This window comes from Apostichopus japonicus, chromosome 19 (assembly GCF_037975245.1).
Source record: "Apostichopus japonicus isolate 1M-3 chromosome 19, ASM3797524v1, whole genome shotgun sequence".
Classification (NCBI taxonomy): Eukaryota; Metazoa; Echinodermata; class Holothuroidea; order Aspidochirotida; family Stichopodidae; genus Apostichopus; species Apostichopus japonicus.
In genome coordinates, this window is record NC_092579.1 from 23,492,430 (window position 1) to 23,515,673 (window position 23,244).

The following is a 23,244-nucleotide window of genomic DNA, read 5'->3' on the forward strand; positions in this document are numbered from 1 at the left end:
TAGAGACGGTTTCGTGTCAGTACCAATCACATGCCATGCATATACGCAGAAATGTGGAAATCTTTCAACATTCTCAAATTTTTCCTTCAATATGTTGAAATTTGATTATTCAAGCTAAATGAATCACTGGTAGTTTGCTGTAGGGTTCACATACTGAGGTAACATCGAAACCTTTATCAAGTTCAAATAAAAAAAAAATGCTATTTCATCACAACAGTATTGTTCCAATTATTTTCGTGGACGAAAATGAAACTAGGAATTTGTTAACTTGAATGACGTTAACAAAGTGAATTAACGGGTCAGTAAACTTGTTTGCTGTGCGAGACTATTGTATCAGTGTACTTGAACTACTATACATGAAGTAATGCATGATAAACAGTGGGTAGAAAGTATGGAACCATATTAAAGACGTGTGTGTGTTATAAGGGTGTGTGTATCGGGAGAGGGGAGGGGGGGGGGGGTAAATAAGGGGACAAGGTGGACGGGGATCGGTAGAAAGTATAAGTATTCACATACCTTACCTTCTAAACACGGTTACTAATTGTTTCGATCGGGATTTAATGGGAAACAAATGGACTTATATATGTTGGTAACCATGTACTGTATATTTTGTTCAATCGATATGAGTTTTATAGACTGAAGCGAGGTTAGTCCATCCTCTCTACCGCCATTTACACAATGTATGTATTTATGTAGCTTTTCCAAATTAGAAAAGTGGTTTGTCCTTAAAATACATCTGGACCGAAGTTAAACTCTGGTGATCATTTTGTATATAATTTCGAGCCTCCGCTGGACTCACGCATTATTATTCTAAATCGGTCTGTAATGCATACTGTGAGATGTGAAAACTTGAAAATCAAGAAAAGACCGTGACGTATATGTGCCCTTCAAAAGTGGTTATGATAAGTAACAAGTTATTTAGCTTACTGCACCCCTCCCCCACCACCCTTAACTCAACTTCCCATCTCCCTCTTTCTTCAGTTCTCCACGGACCCTTTAAATGTTACCATGAAGCATTTTCATGATTTCAACCTATAGTATGCATCCGCCGTAGGTATATATATACGGGTCATATCACGTGACACATTTAATATCCTATTGATCTCGACTGTCCCTTGAAACAATGTAATCTTAGCAACAGCAATATGATATGCCTCGATCTTAACATATGATGTATCTCAAGTTACATGTAACTGCTCATGCATGCATACACATATGAGGCTAGTAAAAATTGTGTATGAAACAAAATGTCATTTGTGGTACAATTCTGCCTTTATAAACTAATGATTTTAATGCATGTGTCTAATGCGTCATACCTCCCCCACCTCCCCTGCCGTTTGGAAACTTTGAACTTCGAAATGTAGCTACCCTCTCCCTCCCTCCCTCCCGCTCGCTTCCCCTCCCCCCACCCCCATTGCCCCAAGTCCCCCACCTCCCCATGCACATGGTTGTGGACGCGTCTATTATATACCTCAACTATATGAATTCAACGTTCTACGTTCTATTATTTCACCTTTTCTGAAGTAAGTAGTTTTTGGTCGAGTCACTAAAGTGGAAGGGTTTTGCAGTATTTTTTCAGTCAAGTGATATAAGCCTGATTAGATACTTTAAAGAGATTTATTTGATTTTTTGTTTTACTAAATGTAATTACTTCTTTTTTATTTCAACATGTCGCTCTGCAAACCTTTGGTAAGGGATCCGACTTTATCACATAACTTTATCATAACTGATTAAGGTTGTTGGTTTTATGACGATAAACACATATTAAATTGATTGTTTCCTAAGTTTTCCTGCAAAGTCTATCATTATCAAGATGAACGAAAAAGAAGAAAAGGAAAATTGCATAATTGGCAAACTTCCTTTACACAGCAAATTGTAAGATCATATGACAAGGGAGCTGCTACTCTAACTCTTAGAGTAGAAGGTCCCTGGTATGACTGTAAAAATAACGCAGTGTTATAGTTACACTCAATCACATAGTAGGGATCCATGTTGATATTAAAGGATTAATGGAAATTATGATAACGTGTTATAGATGGAATCTCATTTAGGTTTAGAGAAATGGCGTCGCTTAAGAAAAATCTTGCCCTATACATAAGTTAATCCATAGGTCTTCTTACACCATCACCATTTTGGTTCAGAATTGACAATACATTAAAAAAATAATGCATCGTTGAAAAATCAAAACATCTGTCGCACACTTACATTGAAATGATAGTGAATGAAGAAAAGTCATTTATATAATCACCAACATTCCCTTCAGCCAACCAGTTCCCCCCACCCCCCCCCGCACTTATAATTGAATTGTATGTGAATGTAGGTGCTTTGGATAGTCTTACATACGTTTATTTTTGCCCTTTGCAGTCAGATTTTCGGTGGGTTAAAGACTGACGTAAAAAGGAAATCTGCAGAGAGGCAAAGTGTAAGGTTAAGTTTACATTGATGTTTCTAATCCTGTCCTTCCGAAGCAAGGATGTCTATAACGTGCAGCTCAACTCTCCGACTGTAACGCGACCCGAATCAACTCGACCGTTGTAACCTAGTTTTCGTTAGTCGTAAAGACCCACGGCCTTACAGGTGACCCCCCCCCTCCCCTGCAAACTGAACGACTGATAAACGCACATGCAATGACTGTTTCCTGTACGCCTTGCGTTAGTCATGAACCGCCACACATTGGCGAATGGTAGTCGGGGAAACGCCTCATGTTCAGTTTCCCGGGCTCTTGATCACTGTCCGATTATCCACTGTCCGATTATCCACGAATTTTCCAAGTTAAGGACTTTCCGAGTTTAGGTCTGGTAGTGAAGTTAACTGTATACGTCCATCAATAAGCCGGGCATTAGGTGGCGGGCTTTATGTGCTGGCTGCCTAAAAGATGGCGCCATGCAACTTTAACTGCATGAAATTGATAATATCAGGAGATTTGCATAACAAGTTAATTAAACTAAGTCGGTACTTTGAAAACTGTAATATATAGCGTGTGAAGTAAAAACAAACTATTCCAAGTCCCAACTTCATCGCATGTTGCGCTGTTGAAATATAACATACTGTATACTTTATTCACTTAAATGGGCTAAGTAGCCATACAGAGTTGGATATGAAATGCACCAATAATGGTGTTTGTTGTCTTTCAAAAGTCATTATACTTTTGGTGTTTAGGGTTTTTCAGATTGGCGGATTTTCCTTGAGTATCCTTACAATGTAAAATAAATAACTAAAATAATAACTTGAATTTACCCATGCAGTCTAATGTGTACGATCATATCACAATGAACATACCACTTCTCGTGACGGTACTATAGTTTTCGGTTACCTTCCTTGTTTTCGTGGATTTTGTTGATATTACTAGATTTTGGCTAGTTTATGGTGTACTTGTCGTCAATATTTTAATTATGTTGGTTTTTAATCATCACTGTTTTGTGTGTTTTGGACGGGTTTTTTTGTGTGTGAGCCGTCGCTGTGTCTTCTGACGCACGAGGTTTCGCGACCACAAGATGGTTCAAGCCCCTCATATGCACCATGTGGAAAATCTTCTTCGGAGATTTAAAGAGGAAAATGTTATCTTTACAAGTCCCTGTGATATACTAGCCGGAGATTTTAACAGTGATCTTCATAAATGGACAAACATCCGCCTTCTCCACATCCAGTTTCCTAGAAAAAGAAAAAAAAAACTGACAAAATAATGTTTGACCACGAGCATTTTATATATTTATTTATTTTATTTATTTATTTTACAGAATTGATATAGCGCCTTATCCAATATAAAATCGCTCTTATAAGGCGTTTTAGAATAAAACATACAAGTCAAGAAAATAAACAATAAATGAATGTTAAAATACAATTATTAAAAATAAAAAAGGTAAAAGGGATTAAATAGTAGAAAGGCAAAAACAAGTGCAAAATTCAAATTCATTGTAAAAAAGCTAAAAATGAAATTTAAAAATATATTAAAAAAAATATACAATTCCTGAAATCAATAAAAGGCAGCTCTAAAAAGGTAAATTGTCACATCTGTATTGAATTCATTAATATTTATTGCACACTTGTCATTATCCTGTAAATCATTCCACAATGTTACAGCTGAATGATCAAAACGCCTGGTCCCGTTATATAAGTAGATGTTCTGATAATGGGTTTAGTTAATAATGACTTGTTTTCGGACCGAAGAGATCGAGTTGGCCGATATATTTATGCACAAGATCTGTGAGGCAGACAGGGCGGCTAAACCATTGAGAACCTTTTAAGTCTATAAAAAGGATTTTGAAACTGGACCTGTCAAAAGAACCGGAAGCTAATGCAATTCACGCAAAACAGGCGTTATGTGCTCATATCTACGTGTGCGACTGACAAGCCGTGCTGCGCAATTCTGAACGTGCTGAAGTCGGGCAGTAATTAAGCTTATGACCATAAAGTAGGGCATTACAGTAGCCCAGTTTTGATATCACAAGGGCGTGAACCAATGTCTTACAAAGCTTCATCATTAATATCCCGCCTGATTTTTCCAATATTACGTACGTGCCAATAACATGACCTTGGAATGGAGTCTATTTGGTTTTTCATCGAAACATTGCAATCAAGCTGCACAGTCCAAATTCCTGACCACGGAAACAGGACTTATGTCACTTGATCCCATTTTTATACAAATATTTAGAGAGGAATTGCGCTGACACTTTTGGTGTGAAAACGATGAGTCTGTCCGTTTTTTTCTTGATTTAGTTTCAAAAAATTTGCCTGTATCCAATTGATGTCATCTTAAAGGCATGCCTGAAGCTTTAATGAAACATTTTCCGACAATTTTGATTATCCAAAATCCAAATACAATTTGATATCATCTTTGTAGCAATGGTAGTTGATCTTATGGCGCTTGGTGAATTCCCCTACTGGACGGGCGAAAATACAATATATTAGAGGACCCAAGACTGATCCTTGTGGAACTCCCAAATGTAACTGATTTTCACGAGAAAGTACATTGCCTTTTTCCACACATTGTACTCGGTCATTTATATAGGACCTGAACTGCCTCAATGAATTTGAAACAATGCCAAAAGGTATGTTCAAGAGGGTTAAACAGAATCTTATTATTGATAAGATCGAAAGCTGCAGAAAGATCTAACATGATCACTGCCGTTTTCCTGATAAAAGTTTCAACAATTTCGTTGTGTACTCTAAGCAAGGTGGACTAAGTGGAATAGAACTGGCGATATGTAGACTGCAGATTGTATACAAAGCGTTGTCTTTGAAATGTTGCTGGAGGCGTATTGCCATAACTTTTTCCACAAATTTCGAGATAAAAGGAAAAGTTTTTAGACATTTGGAGAGAGCGCCACCCTTTAACTCTCTATCCGGACTGCTACAAACTCCTCACCCGCGTCTAGAACTGATCGTTTTCAATAAACAAAGATTGTCCCGTAATGTACCTTCTCAAGTAAAACGAACTGTTTTACTTAAGTGTCATGAAGCTTCGTGGCTTAGTTGTTGCGCTATCGTCATATAACATAATGCACATTATTTAGTTTAATTGGATAAGTTGCCATATGTGTGGTGGTCTTGAGTTAAATATCTAACTTTGCACAATACTTAGAGGTGGTATCGTCATATATCTATTGTGGCTATAGTCTCGGGCAGGTATAAAAAGAATATTGTACTGTGAGAAGATAGGTGGAGTACGTGCAGAAGCAGAAGTCCGAGTTTTAAAATACGTAATATATTAAAGTTTCATATGAAGCTCTGTGGCTTAATTGTTGCGCTATCGTCATATAACATAATGCACATTATTTAGTTTAATGATATAAGTATGCCAGTATAGGTGGTCTAGAGTTGAATATCTAACTTTGCACAATAATGAGACATAAGTTCTCTAGTAGCTATAGTCTTGGGGCGTGTATAAATAGCTTAAATTTACCATCTTTAATGTCTACGACCCGTAGAATGCTACGACCATATCACGTTGAATATACCGGTTCTCGTCCGATCACCGAAGTCAAGCAGCGTCGAGCCCATAGTCAGTACTTGGATGGGTGACCGCCTGGGAATACTAGGTGCCGTAGACTTTTTCATTTTCCTCACGCACAACCACACCCCTTTCTTATTTCTTCAGTTCTTTCTTTATGTTTTTTTTTCAATCTGAGTTGAATTTGTAACGTTCGTAACGTTAACGTTGGCCAAGCATTCGAATAAATGTGCCAGCGGTGCACAGCTGTGACCACCTCCCCTAAAAAGTGTGGAAGAAACAATTCGTTGTGTCCTGTCATTTCAATGACTGCTATCGTCATATAGCATATGGCTATGTGAAAGTATTTCCTAGTGACTGTTATTTTCATAATTATTTAAATTAAAATTATATTACGATAATGTAAGGTGGCGTTCTAGTTTTTACAATGTTGCTGTTTCATGAGTAGGCCTATACCAGCTACATCAAAGTAGTCAGGGGCACATTGCTGTACCTGAATACATATAAAGCGGAACTGGAGATTAAGATCCTTGCCCTTGAACTTTCCGCACCTAATCCAAACTGTTGCAGTACTTTTTATTCCCTATCAATTAGGTCACCTCAGCTTTCTTTTTTAACTTATAACTTCTATGTCACGAGTGAGTAAGTGTGATGAACACTGAGTGCCTGAACTATGACGTCATATCGAAGCAACTCCTGCACGACCTTTCTGTCCCACATACATCATATCAAACAACATGGCATCGGGAGGTGAGTAGCTACTCAGTTTTGTAACGGCAAATTTCTTCATTCTTTTCGGAAATCTTACAATTTTCTTTACATTTTATTAAATTCTTAATAGAAGGCATATTTCTAAGCGGTATGAAAATATTGACCGTTAGTTCTCGGCTAGTAGGAACGGATTCATACTTTGCCCAAGTTCAATGAGATTTGGCTAGGGTACCACCGGGCGTTCTTATATGACTCATTACGGGCATTAGTTCCACGAAAAACAAACCTTTTAACTGCTTAGCCTGACGTGTGGGGACTGATAGCGCAAATAACTTGTTACACAATACAACGAATGTTTCTCGATCAAAATATCAGCGAATCGGTACTAAATATACTTATTTTTGCCACAAATGAAAACAAACCCAACACTGTGGTTATTGCATTTTAAGAAATTTCAACCAAAATACAGCCAGAAAAAAACGAAAATACAACTCATTTAAATTTAAAGCTTGGACTTAATATTAATTGTTAGAACATGAAAACTGTAACAGCTTGATAACTGGTCAGGTAATAATTTACCCAGTATTGCATTGCAAATTGTTATGTTAATTGGTCAGATTGCTATACAGGTCCAAAGAGGTGTAACAGTTTTGAACACAGGAACCATATTCACAACTCTCAAAACTGCTACACAAACTTTGAACACTAAGTTATTTCCTACTGGTAGTGGTGGTTTAAAGTGTAAGGCAGCGCACAAAATTTCCATCACCACTTGTAAACCATGAAACTCCTCATATCTTTCTTGTAATTTAATAAACTTAAATGAATTGTACTAAATTCTCACACAGTCATGTACCATGACCAAGAAACCAGTGTACATAGCCAAACAAGAATCTCCCTTGTCTCTTAATAATTAATGCTAAGTACTGTACTTATTTCTACATGTATTGTGTTAACTGCAGGGATAAATTGTTTAAGGATATATACTGAGTCAAGATAAATGCAAGTGTTACAGGTATGTTGTGTGCTTGTTTGCTGACGGTTGAATAACCACAAGGAAAATTTGTGATAGTCGACTCTTTCTTTAGAAGTCTATTAATCGCATAGCTTTTCTCGCTATTACTCGGTTACAGTTATGACGTCATCACTGTCAATTTTACATTGCAGAAGTACAGTCAAAACAAATTGTTCTCCATGGTGCACTGTCTTTAGTTGTGTCTTAACGTGTGGTGTATAAATCATGTTAAAGGATCTACCAAACAAAAACTGTGAACAACTTTCAATCTATAACATTTCTTTCATAGTAAATGCAAAACTTGCAAACAAATGGTTAGATGTAACACCTTGTAACAGTGTGATTGATAAGTATGCAAGAGGCTTCTGAAGGCTCTAGCCTAGCGTGATAGCTGGCACATATTTTTCACATTGAAATTAGTAAACTACACCGCATTTGACACACTCAATCAGACATCCGATAAATGTAAACATGATTGAAGAAATGACAAATATGTTGGCAATCATAACAGATTAATAACTAAAGCTTATAGTCAATGATCAAAAATTGCTAGGACTGAATGTTGCACTGAAGAACTACTAGGAGCATATTACTGACAAGCAAACACATGAATCTAACTGGAGCAGGTGCTTGCCGATATTTTTAACAAAGCACAATGCTAGTGTACCATTGTGAGAACCTGCAGTACTTTTGCTGACAAACTGCTTGAGTGCTGTTTTTGATAGGTTAGGCTAGTTTTCAAAAGCAGTTTATGTGTAGTGCTAGAATGAAGTCAAGTTATCGCAACTTAGGTTTTGAGCGCAATTAATCAAACTTTCTAAGTGTAATCGCGACTACTGGTACCAATTGGGATTGGAACTGTACTTTGGATGTTCAGACACATTCGCAGTGGATATTTTATAGTATAAATAGCAGGCCTCGACAACTTCTTTTAAAAGTACTCGCAATTTGTCGACCGTGACCAAAAAGCTACTATCCAAAATGCAAAAATTCACTCACCACTATTATCATCACGTTTATGTCTCCATACTCGTAGTATAGTAAAAAGCTAGGACAGCCTTACTTTTTGTAAATTAAGGTTAAGCAGATACATGGCACTATGTAATGCACATTGAAAATTATATTTCTGTGTAGTATGAAATTTAACTTTTTCCACATTAAAGAAACTAAAGACCAATGTAAACTATGTCGCAGAATCATTAAATATGCAAGTATATAGGTCTATTTTGTCTCAAACAATTCCAACGAACATCGACAAAAATACCTACAAAGGGAGCTTGGCTTCTGTAACAGTAGGGCTCCTGTAGTATTAGGCATATATGTACTAGCTAGGTTAACGCAAGTAAAGCCTATGCAGTACCTCACTGCACCTTTTGAGCCACTACTCGATTAGCGACTTCGTACATTTCTCAATTATTTAATCTTGTCTTTTGAATTGCAAAATGGCGTACGAAACATATAACTGCTACTCCAACACACTAACTAAGTCAAGGCGATCTTTTCCACAATGAAAATCTAAGGTTGACAAAGCATCATCATCTTCCACTTGCAACCTGTGTCAAGTGAAAATTTGAAAACTCTTTACCAAAAATCATGTCGTCAAACTTGTCTCAAATCTAAATACGAACTATGACCAATGGCATGCAGAAAATGCCTCAAGAAATACTTCAGGAGGTGTTTAGCCACCTTAAGTGTATTGGCATTCTAAACGTGTTTGTGTTGATGAAACCTAATAGTGTCCTACCGTTACTAGTGTATGGCACAGGGTTGGCTGATTAAAATCACAGTGATTTTTATAACAAATCACTGATTTAAATCACTTTTTTTTTCATGTTTTAACTTTTTATTCATTGTTTTGTTGTTGATTTTACTGCCGTAAGCAGCTACTATGAGTCTGCTTCTGTAGTTTGATATTTATACAGCATATAAGTACATGTAACTTGTAACATTAATCAGTGTGCAGAATCAGTTAGTCATCTTATACTTGTAAATTAAAGGTTCTAAGGGTGTTTCCAACAAAAGTAATAATATAAAACCAAAACTTAAAATGTGATTGTCTTAAATGTTTAAAATACTGTAAGACCCAGAAGTAAGTGTGGTCGATCTACCCCAGAGAATAAAGCATACAAGACAAGTTTAAAACCATTGCCAACGTTACCACTGAAACATAAACACTGAAATGCTAACTTGAAGGTGTATTGTACAGTCAATATACTTTAAAGTTACGGGTCCTTCTTCATGTTCAAGGCTTTTAAATAAGAACACAAGCTGAGCAGCTTGATGAGTTCCAAGGTGGTTTCTCAGCTTAGAGTGGACCAGACCATATGGTGGCTCAATTTTCTGTGGAATAGCCTGTACCTATATGTACACTGTATGAGATACATTCAGGTGGCAGGTGTGCACATGTTTATCAGTGAGGTCAATATATTTTTTGTATGGAGAGCAAGAATCAATTTAAGGAAATTAGGAAGTCAAGCAGACATCCTATTGTTATGTAAATATTTGATTCTGTTTTGTAACAAGATAGTGAAAATAGTACTAAACAAGAATAATACACTTGTTGTATACTCTAGAACATCTAGTGGGTTGACTACATTGCATAATGTATCCTGTAGGCTCAAACCATTCATGGTAGTAATTGAGAGACTCATAACTGCCTCAAAAATCAAGTTACCTTGACATTTACATTCTTCACATGTGTATTAAAGAAAATGGATATAAAAAAAAATCCAATTTAAATGAAAAAAAAATCAAATTCATAACTGCCTCAAAAATCAAGTTACCTTGACATTTACATTCTTCACATGTGTATTAAAGAAAATGGATATAAAAAAAAAATCCAATTTAAATGAAAAAATGAAAAAAAAAAATCAAATTTTGGTGTGGCACAGTGAAGCCTAACTAACTCAGCAGTTCCACGCTTGGTCGGCGATGACGTTTTTTCTCTGAGCCAGCCGAACACATCTTGTCAACTTGTCAAAACGACTGCTTTTGATCAGAGTCATTCAGTTGCGAATTATGATAGTCAGTCTTGGCTTCTTCGACCATCGCAGAGTACCCCTTACACTGATTTCTATAGATTCGTCTAGATGCACTTCGAGTCTGGACTTACAAAACTGGTACTCACATCAACAACGCCACGTTTCCCAGCAAGGATGGCTTGGTTATACCAGGGTAGTAAATATCCTTTCAACATATATTCAACCCTTCAGTAGTGGGATCATCTAATAAGCTGTCTCCAATGCTCCTTTAATATCACAGCATTCTGGAACTTTGCTCTGTTAGTGAGCAATCAAATTTGACCGTTGCATTGTGACACAAGTGTGCTTTTGCCAGTAGAGGAAATGCTTGATCAATAGAAAGCTTTGTATACTACAGTGTGTGTGGCACTGCAGTATCTTGTACAGTATTCTGACCGATGGGCACTCTGGTGAAGTCTCATTATACACTGTATCTTGATGCATCATTAAAGGCATTGAAGACTCGCCCCAAACCGCGTGCCCCACTACGAAAAAGTTAACTTTCCGTTGCTTGCAAGTTTTCTCCTTTTCAAGTTTTCTTCTTGTCGCTACAAAATGCAGACAGTAATGAAATGTGATACCTTGTTATCTTTTATCTGGACCTGAGATGTCCATCGCTGCTATGTACACTGTGTTGTGGGTTTCTTTGTGCGCGAGTCTTCACAACCTTTATGGTCATTGAAGGTTTGACATATTGCCTTTAAATCTGGGGAGGTTAATTATACTGTACTGTATGCTGAAATATAATGGACTTGTATTTGGTCTCGATTCGAGCTCATCTAATCATTGCTTTTGGTACATATTTCTTCACATGAACGTTGAAAGGGAACTAGTTTAAATCATGCCTTAATATTGAGTTGAATAACTGTACTCTAGCGACGCCTTCGTCTGAGCCGTGCATTGTCGTTCATAAACCCCCAAAGCATTAAGGGAATGTACTCCATTGGCAGACAACATGGCACTTGCAAGGAAGACAAATTTGTACATGCAACATTGGTATGTGAGTACCCAATCTTAGTAATATCTTGTTCCTTATTGTACCTAAAATATCACTGTTTGGCAATATTGCCTATTTAGAGCCATATCTTCATTGTTCCTCCTAACACTGTATCTCACCCTATGATCTTTGGAGGGGGGCAGGGTGTGGGGTGGGGTCCTTGAAATGTAGAGAATTGAAATATTTGTTTAGCTACAGTATCAGTGTACATTCACAGGGGCAGTATCTCCAGTTATTGTGTGCTATTGTGTGTTATTTTTTTTCCATTTTTTCCCCTCTCTTTTGTGTAGAGAACACCAGATTACAATGAAAGATAAAATAACAGTTATTGTTCCACAACCATAAACCCTGTAAATCTGTTCAATGTTCAAGTAAATGTTACATTTTGAATAGTTTGCTGTTTGTTATATATACTGTAGTTCCATGGCCTATTGTTGTCTCTACTGTATGTCTGTGGTCTTTTAGCTGTGAAGATATTCATCTATGACAACGTATGTAAACCTATAGGGCAGACTTGTAGTACAAATACAAATAGAAATTCCCCTTGATGTGAGTACGAGTACATAAGGATTGCATACCAGAGCTTAACTCAAATGGTTGCTATTTCGAGCTATTTTCTCTTAATATCTAGAAAACCAAGTTGTTTTCTAAACATTCTGCTTACGACCAGTAATTTGCAGCTTTCCGTTGCCTATTATTCATCTGGTGATCTACACATAGCGTTAGTATCAGGCAGTGAAATACACATTGTACCATAAATTTATCAGTTCTGGGAAGAAGAATGTAATGATCTCTTCCTACAATTTTTATGATCCGGCAAACGACCATTGGGTTTTTTATGTCCCTATAATGCTGGTGGGGAGTTTTGTTAACAGTGTATCATTAATCTCTTCTGGTGGATATCAATGTCGATATACTGTAGATGCCAGTTATGGCAATTTAAATGTTAGTCATGGGCTAAAATAAATAGACTGTTCAAGTCAATAAAAACCTTTTTTGATCAGTCGTGACGGTAAATTTTTTGTAACTTTGTAAATTTATGCTGTTTAAGTCTGCACTTGTTCTGCGACAGCTGTGCTTGTTTTTGAGCTGCCGGAATTGCTTACCGGGAACTGTTTTACGAATTGCATGGCATGATGTTGAAGGTGTGTGTTCTGCGTTGACTGTTGAACCACTTTTCATGCACAGTACATTATATAGCTGGTTGCTTGTATGCAGCGTTAAGAATTCAAAACGGTTGGTGGGAAACCACTTTCTTGCACTGTTGCGCTAATTTCGTAACAGATGTTTTAGAGTTGTAAGAATTATCTAGCCTAATAAGTCTGGCCTAGTCTACCTGTGTATGCTACTGAATGGATGTAGCATGAATGGTAAACCTAGCCAATACTTAAGTTGCTTGTACGTGGAAACTGGAAATAAAATGACAAGAATCAATGGTGAAGATGTTGTGTGAGATTAAAGGTTTAAATTCCAGAGTGGGTGTATTTGGAGTACATCATACCATTGTTGGAAATACGTTATTCTTATCGATGATAAAAATATGATCAAGAGTTTCTTGGATCCTACCAGAACCGGATTCAAGAGGAAATTAAATGAAAGAAAATCAAAGAAATAGTACCTTCCTTTAGCACAACTTGTGGATGTATTATCAGAGAAATAAAAAGAAGGAAATTTAAATTTATATTCATCGTTTACATTCCTTCTTAACCAGGTTCATACTTGTTGGAAAAATGATACTCAATGACCACAACTTAAAGTTAATTACCAACATCTTCGTAAGAGATAATTCTGGGCAGATATATCAAAGAAAATATGTTCCAGTCGTAATGTTTCTGTATATCGGGACGAAACCGGAAAAGTAACATGAATGTTCTGATTAAGGTTAAAGAAAAAAATGTGAACAGCTGTTTCGCACAATTGTTTGATGAATCCCACAGATATGATTTTGTGGTGTTTGTGATCCTCGTTACTAAAGGAATGTGGACTTGGGCAAGTCTAGTGGCCATCTCCATGGCGATAAAACGGTCGGTTTGGCTGGAAATAAAGATTTAGATCACCTGACATGTAGAAACAGATGGTAGTAATGGTAGCTTACACAACAGATTTTGTTTGTCAAGACGTAATAATGGCATGAATAATATGTTTCATTTGTTCCTGTCAATAATTTCTCCAAATATGATGTTTGTTCAATGCATACATATTGAAGCTAACATCGGATATAGATACTTTTACACAGAGAATATAGATGTTACCACTGGGTAATGTTGACATTTGCCATTAGTTTAAAAGCATGCTAGTTGCTAGATTTGCCAATTTCATACAATTTTACCAAACCCTGTTAGTGTACAAGTGTTTACCGAAACGTAGTATGCAGTTGAACATAGCCACAAAAAATGTACAGTATGCTTTATTAATAAGTATTGGAGGATTTTATTGGTTTGGAACAATGTTGTTGCCTTGACAACTTTTCATATTTTAATTAATGACATGGAAACAGTTTTTCAAAATATTGGAACTTTTCTTCAATATATGAAATGTTTTGTAATACAAGTTGCACCAGGCATAGGCAAAATTTGCGATGAATTTCAGTGCTGTAAGGTACAGTATATATATTATTATGATTATTATTATTATGTAAATATATCAGACTTTGCTGTGAAGGAGTGCTTGTGTGGCAGTTCTAAACACAACTGATTTGTGCAAATATCAAACAAACAAAATGCAAAAATTATTATATTAAAGCAAACAATACTGCGGCAAGACTCATCTCTATTGTTGCTCACATCTGCGACAAGCTACAAATGATGGATTTGATTTATTATAACTGGATTATTTATACAGCTGGTTGTGATCTAAAAAGATGACTTTAGGAAGAATGATCTTTAAGGAAAACATCCACTTATTCTGAGCATTCAATGGTTGATTTATTTATTTATTTTTTTTGTATTAAAAAGGCAAATTTGTTGTCGGACTAATTAAAGGGAATACCATACAGTACTGAAAATGACAGCATACTGTGTTACTCGAGTCTTCACAAATCACATAAGAAATGTACTTGAAGGCACTCCATTCAAAGGCACTCCATTCAACTTAAAGGCACTCCATTCAAAGGCTTGCAGATTACAAAATTATGTTATGTTATATTTGTGGGACACACAATTTTCTCTCTTATTTTGACAAACATGTCAACTAGTCTGGATTTTGCATCTTTTATACAGAAAGTAAGGATACATAGGGAATTACATTTCTTATTTATTGGGTCTGCTTCTTTGCGTGCATCTGCATTTCTGGAAATCAATTCCTGTTTAGATAACGAAACATCTGTAGAAGTGAAGTATTCTAGCTTCTTATATCTTCAGACATGAAACTCCTACTTCCACATGTATAACAACTACATAAATTTAAGAAAAAATCACCGAAAGAGGATAAAATATGAATCAAACGCAATCGATGAGACGATGACCATGTATCATATCACATCTCTGTATTAGGAAGTAAAATATTTAATCGTTAAATATTTAATCGTTCTGTGTTTTTTACAACTTTATTAGGATTTAATACATGAGCGAAAGTTATGTGAAGCTGTTGCAACTGATCATTGAGGATTGAATGGAATTGTGTCATATTTAATAATACAGTATATATATAAAAATATTCATTTTTGATCTCTTGAGTACTGAAAAGTGATTTCCAAGGTTTCATGTTGAGTTTAAATGAATGATGACCTAGTCTGAGCAGCAGCTTAATGGTTGAAGCTACATTGATCTCTGTATGGTAGATACATCCACAGCATGGCTATCCAGTTGTGTACAAATATGATTTATGACTTGTGTGCAGCGTCTTAAACCAAATGCAAAATGGAGGTTAAAGTGAACCGTGAGATTCTTGCTAATTTGATACTGCGTGTCCCGAATCATATTTTCACAGACAGATGAAGATTGTATTCTTTCTCTGAGTTCTTGAGAATAAACTTCAAAAGTTAAGTCTTTACGTGGAGAATGTTAACTAACGGTTAGGCTGCACACTGAGAGTGACATCCAAACTGTCCTTGTGGAAGTGTTAGTCTCTGGTGACCAGAATGGATGGTAAAATAATATCATTGCTAGCAGGCAAGCGAGTAAGTGCAGGGTCGTTTAAAAGCTCCTGTTTGTACATGGTGAGCAGGTTTACGGAACCAAGCTCGAAATTTGTCCTCAAAATTAGGTTGCGAGGAATCAAACTGTACGACTCTCTTTTCTTTTCTTTTTTATCATTTCACTGAATTAGAGCAAGTCATTAATAGTTCTATTCTATTCCAAACATGTCATCCCCAGACACATTTTCATACCAGTATTAATCACATGCATGTAAAAAAGGCAAATTGGCAAAGTCCCCCCCCCCCCTCCCCCAAAATAATCTGTTCAGTTTTTCACTTTTTATTTGAAATTAAACTTCACTAGTGAAGCGCAAGTTATAACCGACGTTGTTCTGTGATTTTCGAAACGAAAAAGGCACGGAAAAATCGATGAAAGTATCTATCGGTCAAAAACTTCAAAAGATGAATTAAAAGTTTCTCCATGATTGTTACATAAGATAAAGAAATTTCTGTAGGTGAAACGATACTTTGCTGTCAAAATAATATTTCTAGAATGGCAGCAAATCATCACCTTAGGGCCAAAAAGTTGTGATGGTAAAATAGATCATAGCAAGATCTTTCTTCCTTTTTTGAATTTTGTTGATTTTTTGGTGACAAGAGTGATGTTAAAACTCACACTGTTAGATACTGTGTTCTATTTAGTGGCAATTTTAATATATTCAGACTACTATACAGCAGGTTCAGTTTCAATACAGTTTCAGCACGGCAACAGGTTTTATTACACAGCATGTATATAGTACACGAGACATGTAAATGCATTTCTCAAGCATGAACGGCAATCATGATTAATAAATGACATTTTATTCTAACATTTTACAGCGTACTTACTTAATGAAAATACAGCCTACCTAAATCTGGGTCAAGCTGACATATGACTGTGTTAATAGAGAAAGAAGGGGGAGGGGGCAGGTTGAACAAATATTTAATGAGATTTGTATCAACTTGTTTTAAATATTTAAATACATGTCCACAACAAGCTGGGGGATGGGGGGCAGGGGGGGGGCCTGTAACCTTGGTTAAACAGTACTGTGTAAGGGATGAACTAGATTTGGAATTTTCAAATCCGACCAGATACAGGATTCAGCCCAAAAAATCTGGGGGTTTGATATGCATAATCCAACAGTTCTCTTTAGGTGAGGGAGAAGAGTTTAGGATACCAGAGTCTACTAAACACTTTACTTCCATACTACTCAGGGTTTAATATTTAAGACATGTTCCTTAGAATGAGTAGACTTTGCATTCAGGAATAACTATTGTGTAATAAGTTAGAGGGCTTGACGTTTTGATCCTAGAAGGACCTTCTTCAGAGGCTAATTGAAACAATGTTTTATTTATTATCAAGCTATTGTATTCATTTCCTGCTCAGCTCTGTTCAGTAGCTAAGTGACTCTAGTCATCATCAAACTATGAGATAAGATAAAGACTTGTTCGTGAACACTGCACTTTAGGTTTTACCTTCAGGCTGTGTATGCTCACATTGCTTTATGTATATGTATTATATATGCCTGTGAGTTTCTAACCATCGTGGCTTAAGTGTGTTTGTCAACTCTTGTAAACAAGAATAGCAGTGAACTTTGCGCCCTACGTTTATCATTTACCATTTGCATTAATTCTTTCAAGTGCTATCCATGCATTCATCTGATATTAGACTTGCATCTAACCAAGACCATTTTCCGGTTTGAAAAATTGTTTATTGACAACTTGTCACGAATCATGTAGGCACTTTTACTACAAACACTAGTACTGAAAGTTATTGCTACTGCACTATATATATATATATATATATATATATATATATATATATATATATATATATATAAATATATATATATATATATATGGTCAATTCCATGATAAGGTCAACATCACATCAAAAAATTTAAAATCATTGTACATTAAAATTGTATAAGTTTCCAATAAATAGAATACTTGTAGTTACTAAAAATAATTTTTTCACCCCCGAAACATCATTTGTTTGATTATGGGGTCGGTAATAAAAAATGGCTCCCGTAGTAACTAAATTATGAAAAATACAGTGAAATTTCATTTTGTGCAGATTTGTACATAGTAATCATGGGTATCATCAGTTTTTTGGACTAATTATATTTGCTATAGCATAGTGCTCACTTAATAGCTTCAATTTTTTTTCGACATCAAGGCATTAGACAATAGTGGTGAATTGAAAACACCGTCGATTTACTGTCACGCGAGTCACAAAATTTACTGTTTTTTTTTTTTTTTCTCCTTGCCTGCACAATAGTTTTACTCCATATAATGAATATCAATCTTCACATAGATACCAAAAGGATTACTGAATTTTCCTTTCCAGAAGATATTCAAATATTGTGGAAAATCACCCTTTACGAATGTCACGCGAGTCACGTCACGCGAGTCACGTCAATTCAAGATTGTGTTTCTACCTATTTACTGTGTGTTGGACTAATTATATTTGCTGTAGCATAGTGCTCACTTAATAGCTTCAATTTAATTTTGACATCAAGGCATTAGACAACAGTGGTAATGTGAAAACAGTTAACACCCTCAATTTACTGTCCCATGAGTCACAAAATTTACTGTTTTTGTTTTTTTCTCCTTGTCTGCACAAAAGTTTTACTCCAAATAATGAATATCAAGTCTTCACATAGATACCAAAAGGATTACTGAACTTTCCTTTACAGAAGATATTCAAATTTTGCAGAAAATCACCCTTTACGAATGTCACGCGAGTCACGTCACGCGAGTCACGTCAAATCAAGCTAGTGTTTCTACCTATTTACTGTGTGAAAATTACAGGGATGTTATAGTTTGATGAATGAATCACTGATTAAAGATATCATATATGCATTCCCCTTTAATTAGGCAACTTGAATAATATGGGCACACATAATGCAACTAATTAATAATAATTTCATTTGAAATATTCATTTGAATATTTATTCGCAATATAATGCCTATTTTATCACCACATTTGGAAAGTTAGCACAGGTCAATGATTTTTTAGTAATATACAAAAACATAATCTATATTTGTATCTGGCAATGCCATGTGCTATGAATTGACAACCTTAAAGTTTTAACTGCTCAATCATTCCCAAAATCCTATGAGTGAATGTATCTTCTCAAATATTACACTTTTGGTTTATTCAAATATGACAAATGAGAATGGTAATTTGAATCACATTTTGATAGATCTGTTTCTTCTATAACTTTCAAATGAGTGACTTCAACAGGCTAAATATTGTTATAAATATTAATTGACAAGATATATTGCCTGAACAACTGTACTACCTGTACAGTATATTACCTACTGTCTGCAGTCATGAAGGTAACTCGGGGACATTAATATCATCTGGACATGACCAAGGGAAGTACCTTTTGGACACTTTCTAGACCAATGAATGTTATATTTCACTATGCAAGATCTATACCTTCGATTCACTACTGCATTTGGTCTAGAACTATCCGAAAAGTGAACTTGTCACGCGAGTCACGTTTTCTTGTCACGCGAGTCACAATACATCTTCATCGTTATTTTCATGGGTTACAACATTTTTTCAAAGTTGCATAGCAATTGAGGTAGAGGTGTTTTTCAACTTCGGTATGATTATAAAAAGTGATTGGAAACATTTGAAAAAGACATAAGAAATCGAACATTTGTGTGTGCATTCTGATTTTTGCTAATAGTAACTGTCACGCGAGTCACGTTTAGTTTTTCGCCAATTTCACCCCCAATACTTGAGGTATAAATATTTTTTGTCTACTGTTGTAAGCATTAAGGCGTACCTTACTGACTACATGAATGCTTTTCTCCCAGGTAATTTCTTTATTTGTATAATGATATCAAATAGAGAGGAATCTTATATATATATATATATATATAAATATATTTTTATTTTTTTATTGTCAGAGCTTGCTGACAATGCAACTGTCATAAATTGTATGCAAATGAGGCTTAAGAGACCAATGGACATCAGTTTTGTTCAATACAGGCCAGTCATTTTATGGACTTTTGGGTTTATGGGTTTTTTTCAGACGTAAGTTTGTCAAGTAATGAAACAAATACTCTGACACTTTCTAGACAAAGAATAATTAATTAATACGTTCAAATCGTGATTTGATGAAGGGAAAAGTTATGTCTGTTAAATTGAAGTTTATACAGTATACACTAAGTGACTTGAATATAACACAAACATGTTCCCCTCCCCTCCCCCCCCCCCCAAAAAAAAAAATTGGTCAAGTAAAGAGTTATTGTGAGGAAAACACAAAACAGAATAATTGGTAATATGCATTGCAAAATGTTTTCTTCAGGAAAGTCCTTTCTAAGCCATAAATTCCTTTAATATGTTGTAGACTTGTTGTACCATTGCTGCACTGTACACTGCTACTGTACTGTTTACATAAGGTAGATTGTCTTATTGCCTTCTGTACATGGTTTTGTACATGGTTATACCTGTCTCGTATTGTGCAGTCTGTGTGTAGGGCAGGAAATAGTTTATAAACAATATTAGCAAAGTAGAATGCCATGAAGATCAACGATTGTTTTGATTGGTAAATAATTTGATGACATGTCAATTTCATATCTTACAACAACAATAACTGACCTGAATTTTGTTCAGGTTAGCATCTGAAAACTTCTCAGTACATTCCCATAGTCTGTATGACCTGCCTGATTGGGATATTCCCGTAGATTGGCAGAAAGGACTCAATTCATTGACATAATTGGTGTGTCTGACTTCTAGATAATAACTTGAGACACAAAATAAAGTTTTAACATGTCATGGACAATTAAGCAAAATATTTCAGGTAGTTCCCCCTTTTGCTACTGGTACTGTTTTACAACAACAGCTTTGTTCACATCTCAATAAATAATAACCAGGATGCAAAATGCATTGAGGTTTCGATTACTTCATTGCACTAGGCTTTTGCTCGTTAGTAACCAGAACTAGCTGTTACAATGGAAATGGCCAGAACCACCATTTTGATACAATTACATGATGGCATGATGAATGCAGGTCAGTGTACTGTACGTGGCAATACACACCTCCACCAAAAACAATAGGGGTCTTGTACTCAATGTTATGCATACACACTGACACACACCAAGTCTGAGAAGTACCCACGATTCCCATCGTTAGATATCATGTAAAGGATTTTCAGAGTTTGACCTCTGATGACGTCAAAGCAACAGGGTCCTTGTACAGGTTCTCAATATGGCAAATCCATATACCATGTATGAAATGGATCCATGATTTCTACCATGAGAAATCATGTTTTCAAGGTTTTCAGGCCTCCACAAATATATTTAAAAGTACTCGCTATTTGGCGACCGTGACTAAAAATCTACTTGCCTAGTTTCACTCACCACTGTGACTGAACTTAGGCAGATGCATGGTGCTACGTAATTGCACATTGGAAAATTATGTTTCTGTGCAGTATGACATTTAAACTTTTTTTCACCAAAAGTAAGTGTTGAACAAAGTAAAACATGTTGCAGTATCATGAATAAGCAGCTAGGCCTACTGTAATGTCTCAACAATTAAAAATAAAACATGTGCAAAAATACCTACTGTCATGGGCGTAGGAACCGGGGGGGCTGGGGGGGCGCCAGCCCCCCCAGTGAAAAATGTGGAGGGGCGGAAGTATCATTCCGCCCCCCCGGTCCGCAGGTCAGAAAACCCCTTTTTCATTTCCAAATGAGAAAAAAAATCTCAATTGGAGCACCAAATTGCATCTAAGGCCAGGTGAAAATACAAAATTAAGTTTACAAAATGGAGTGGGTGTTGAAGTGTGCTATATTGCACCAAATTGCATCTGAGGCCACCTGGAAATGCAAAAAAATCCAAAGGGGAGGGGGACACCCCCTCCCCTTAGACCCCTCCCCCAGACCGGTCATCAGTCTTCAGCCCCCCCACTCAAAAGTACCTTCCTACGCCACTGCCTACTGTACAAAGATAACTTGGCTTCTGTTACATTAGGGCTCCACTATAGTATACGCTAGGCATATACTATACCGTAGCTAGGTGTGCGTGAGTCCTAAGCCTATACAGTACCTCACTATTACTTTGCACCGCTACTCGATTAGGGCGACTCCGTACATTTTCACAATTATTTATCTTTTTAACTGTCTTTTAACTGCAGACTGGTGTGCGAAAAAATATCGCTATTTCTCCATTACACTGCCTAAATCGAAGCAATCTTTTACGCAATGAAAATCTTAGGTTGTAAGAGCATCTGAACTTCAAAAAAATCCTAGCAGCAGCAAAAACAGCAAATTTGTCTCAAAACTCCTTAATTTAATCTTGACAATTGCGAGAAACGATGGAAAACTCCCATTAGCACCGCTGTATGTACAACTGAGTACACCTTTTTGGACGTAATGTATTAGCGAAAGTAGGCACCTTAGTCGATATGCTGAAGGCTATGAGACTTTTTTTTCGCGAAATTTTATATGATTATACGGAAGCCCATAAGGTTGTTTCCAATTGCCAACAGCCTCCTATTCTTACAAGGCGTAACGCACATGTTATTGACTAGGCTGGTCGCTGGGAGATACGGTAGATTATGAAACAATCTACACCTACTCCTACTCACCAAATATGACATTGGTCCAACCTACCCTTCTTGAGATATCGTGTATACAAGCAAGGTGTGCACACGCACACACATACACACGCACACATACAAGCCCTACTCCGCCTGCATGACTACAAAGGATACGATTTCATCGAAACAAAAAATCTTACACTTTTATAATGTTTGCTTTGCTTCTTTTTTTATATCACAGATGGAGTCAGCAGTGGTTTCAAGATCTACGCTCTGTTAGTCCTCACCCTCAACGCTACTTTCTACATCCTCTTGGTGAGGTTCACGAGGGCACGAGATGGACAGCAGTACCTCAGCACCACCACCGTCCTCCTGACAGAATGCTCAAAGCTGTGCATCAGCCTCTGCGTGCTGATGAAGACCCACAAGGGTCCGGTCGGCATGGTCAAGGACGTGTACAAAAACGTGATATGCGACATGCAAGACACATTCAAGATGGCCGTGCCGTCTGTCATCTACGCCATCCAGAATAACTTGGCGTTTTATGCTCTGACGTATATAGATGCAGCCACATATCAGGTGAGACTCGTCTGCAATATGAACTATCTTTGGGTGTGCAGGCCTCAATATTGGGGCCACTATCTACTGAAAGAAAAAGGCAATGGCATTGTTTTTCCCCCCTGCCAGTAGACGTAAGGACATAAACATCCGATCAGTCGGTCTACAATCGTCATTCAAAGATTCCTCATAATTTCCTAACCCTAACGTAATGTAGGCCTAGTATTATTACAGTAACTGCTTATTATCAGCAAATATTATCGTGTTCCTCTCAAATGTGCAATGACTGATGTGTGTTGTAACTGCCAGAAAGAGA

The 23,244-nt window shown here is 36.5% G+C and overlaps 1 protein-coding gene and 1 pseudogene across 1 annotated transcript in view; both read left to right on the forward strand.

Annotated features, from left to right (window-relative positions):
* The first annotated feature begins 5,929 nt into the window (after positions 1 to 5,929).
* On the forward strand, positions 5,930 to 6,050 carry LOC139960720 (5S ribosomal RNA; annotated as a pseudogene).
* Positions 6,051 to 6,543: 493 nt separating this feature from the next.
* LOC139959473 (CMP-sialic acid transporter-like) overlaps positions 6,544 to 23,244 on the forward strand; it is a 30,491-nt gene continuing 13,790 nt past the window's right edge. Inside the window, exons 1-2 of the mRNA XM_071957131.1 lie at positions 6,544 to 6,700; positions 22,612 to 22,949. Of these exons, the coding sequence (XP_071813232.1) occupies positions 6,688 to 6,700; positions 22,612 to 22,949 (351 nt within the window). The 5' untranslated portion in view covers positions 6,544 to 6,687. The remainder of the gene's footprint in view (positions 6,701 to 22,611; positions 22,950 to 23,244) is intronic.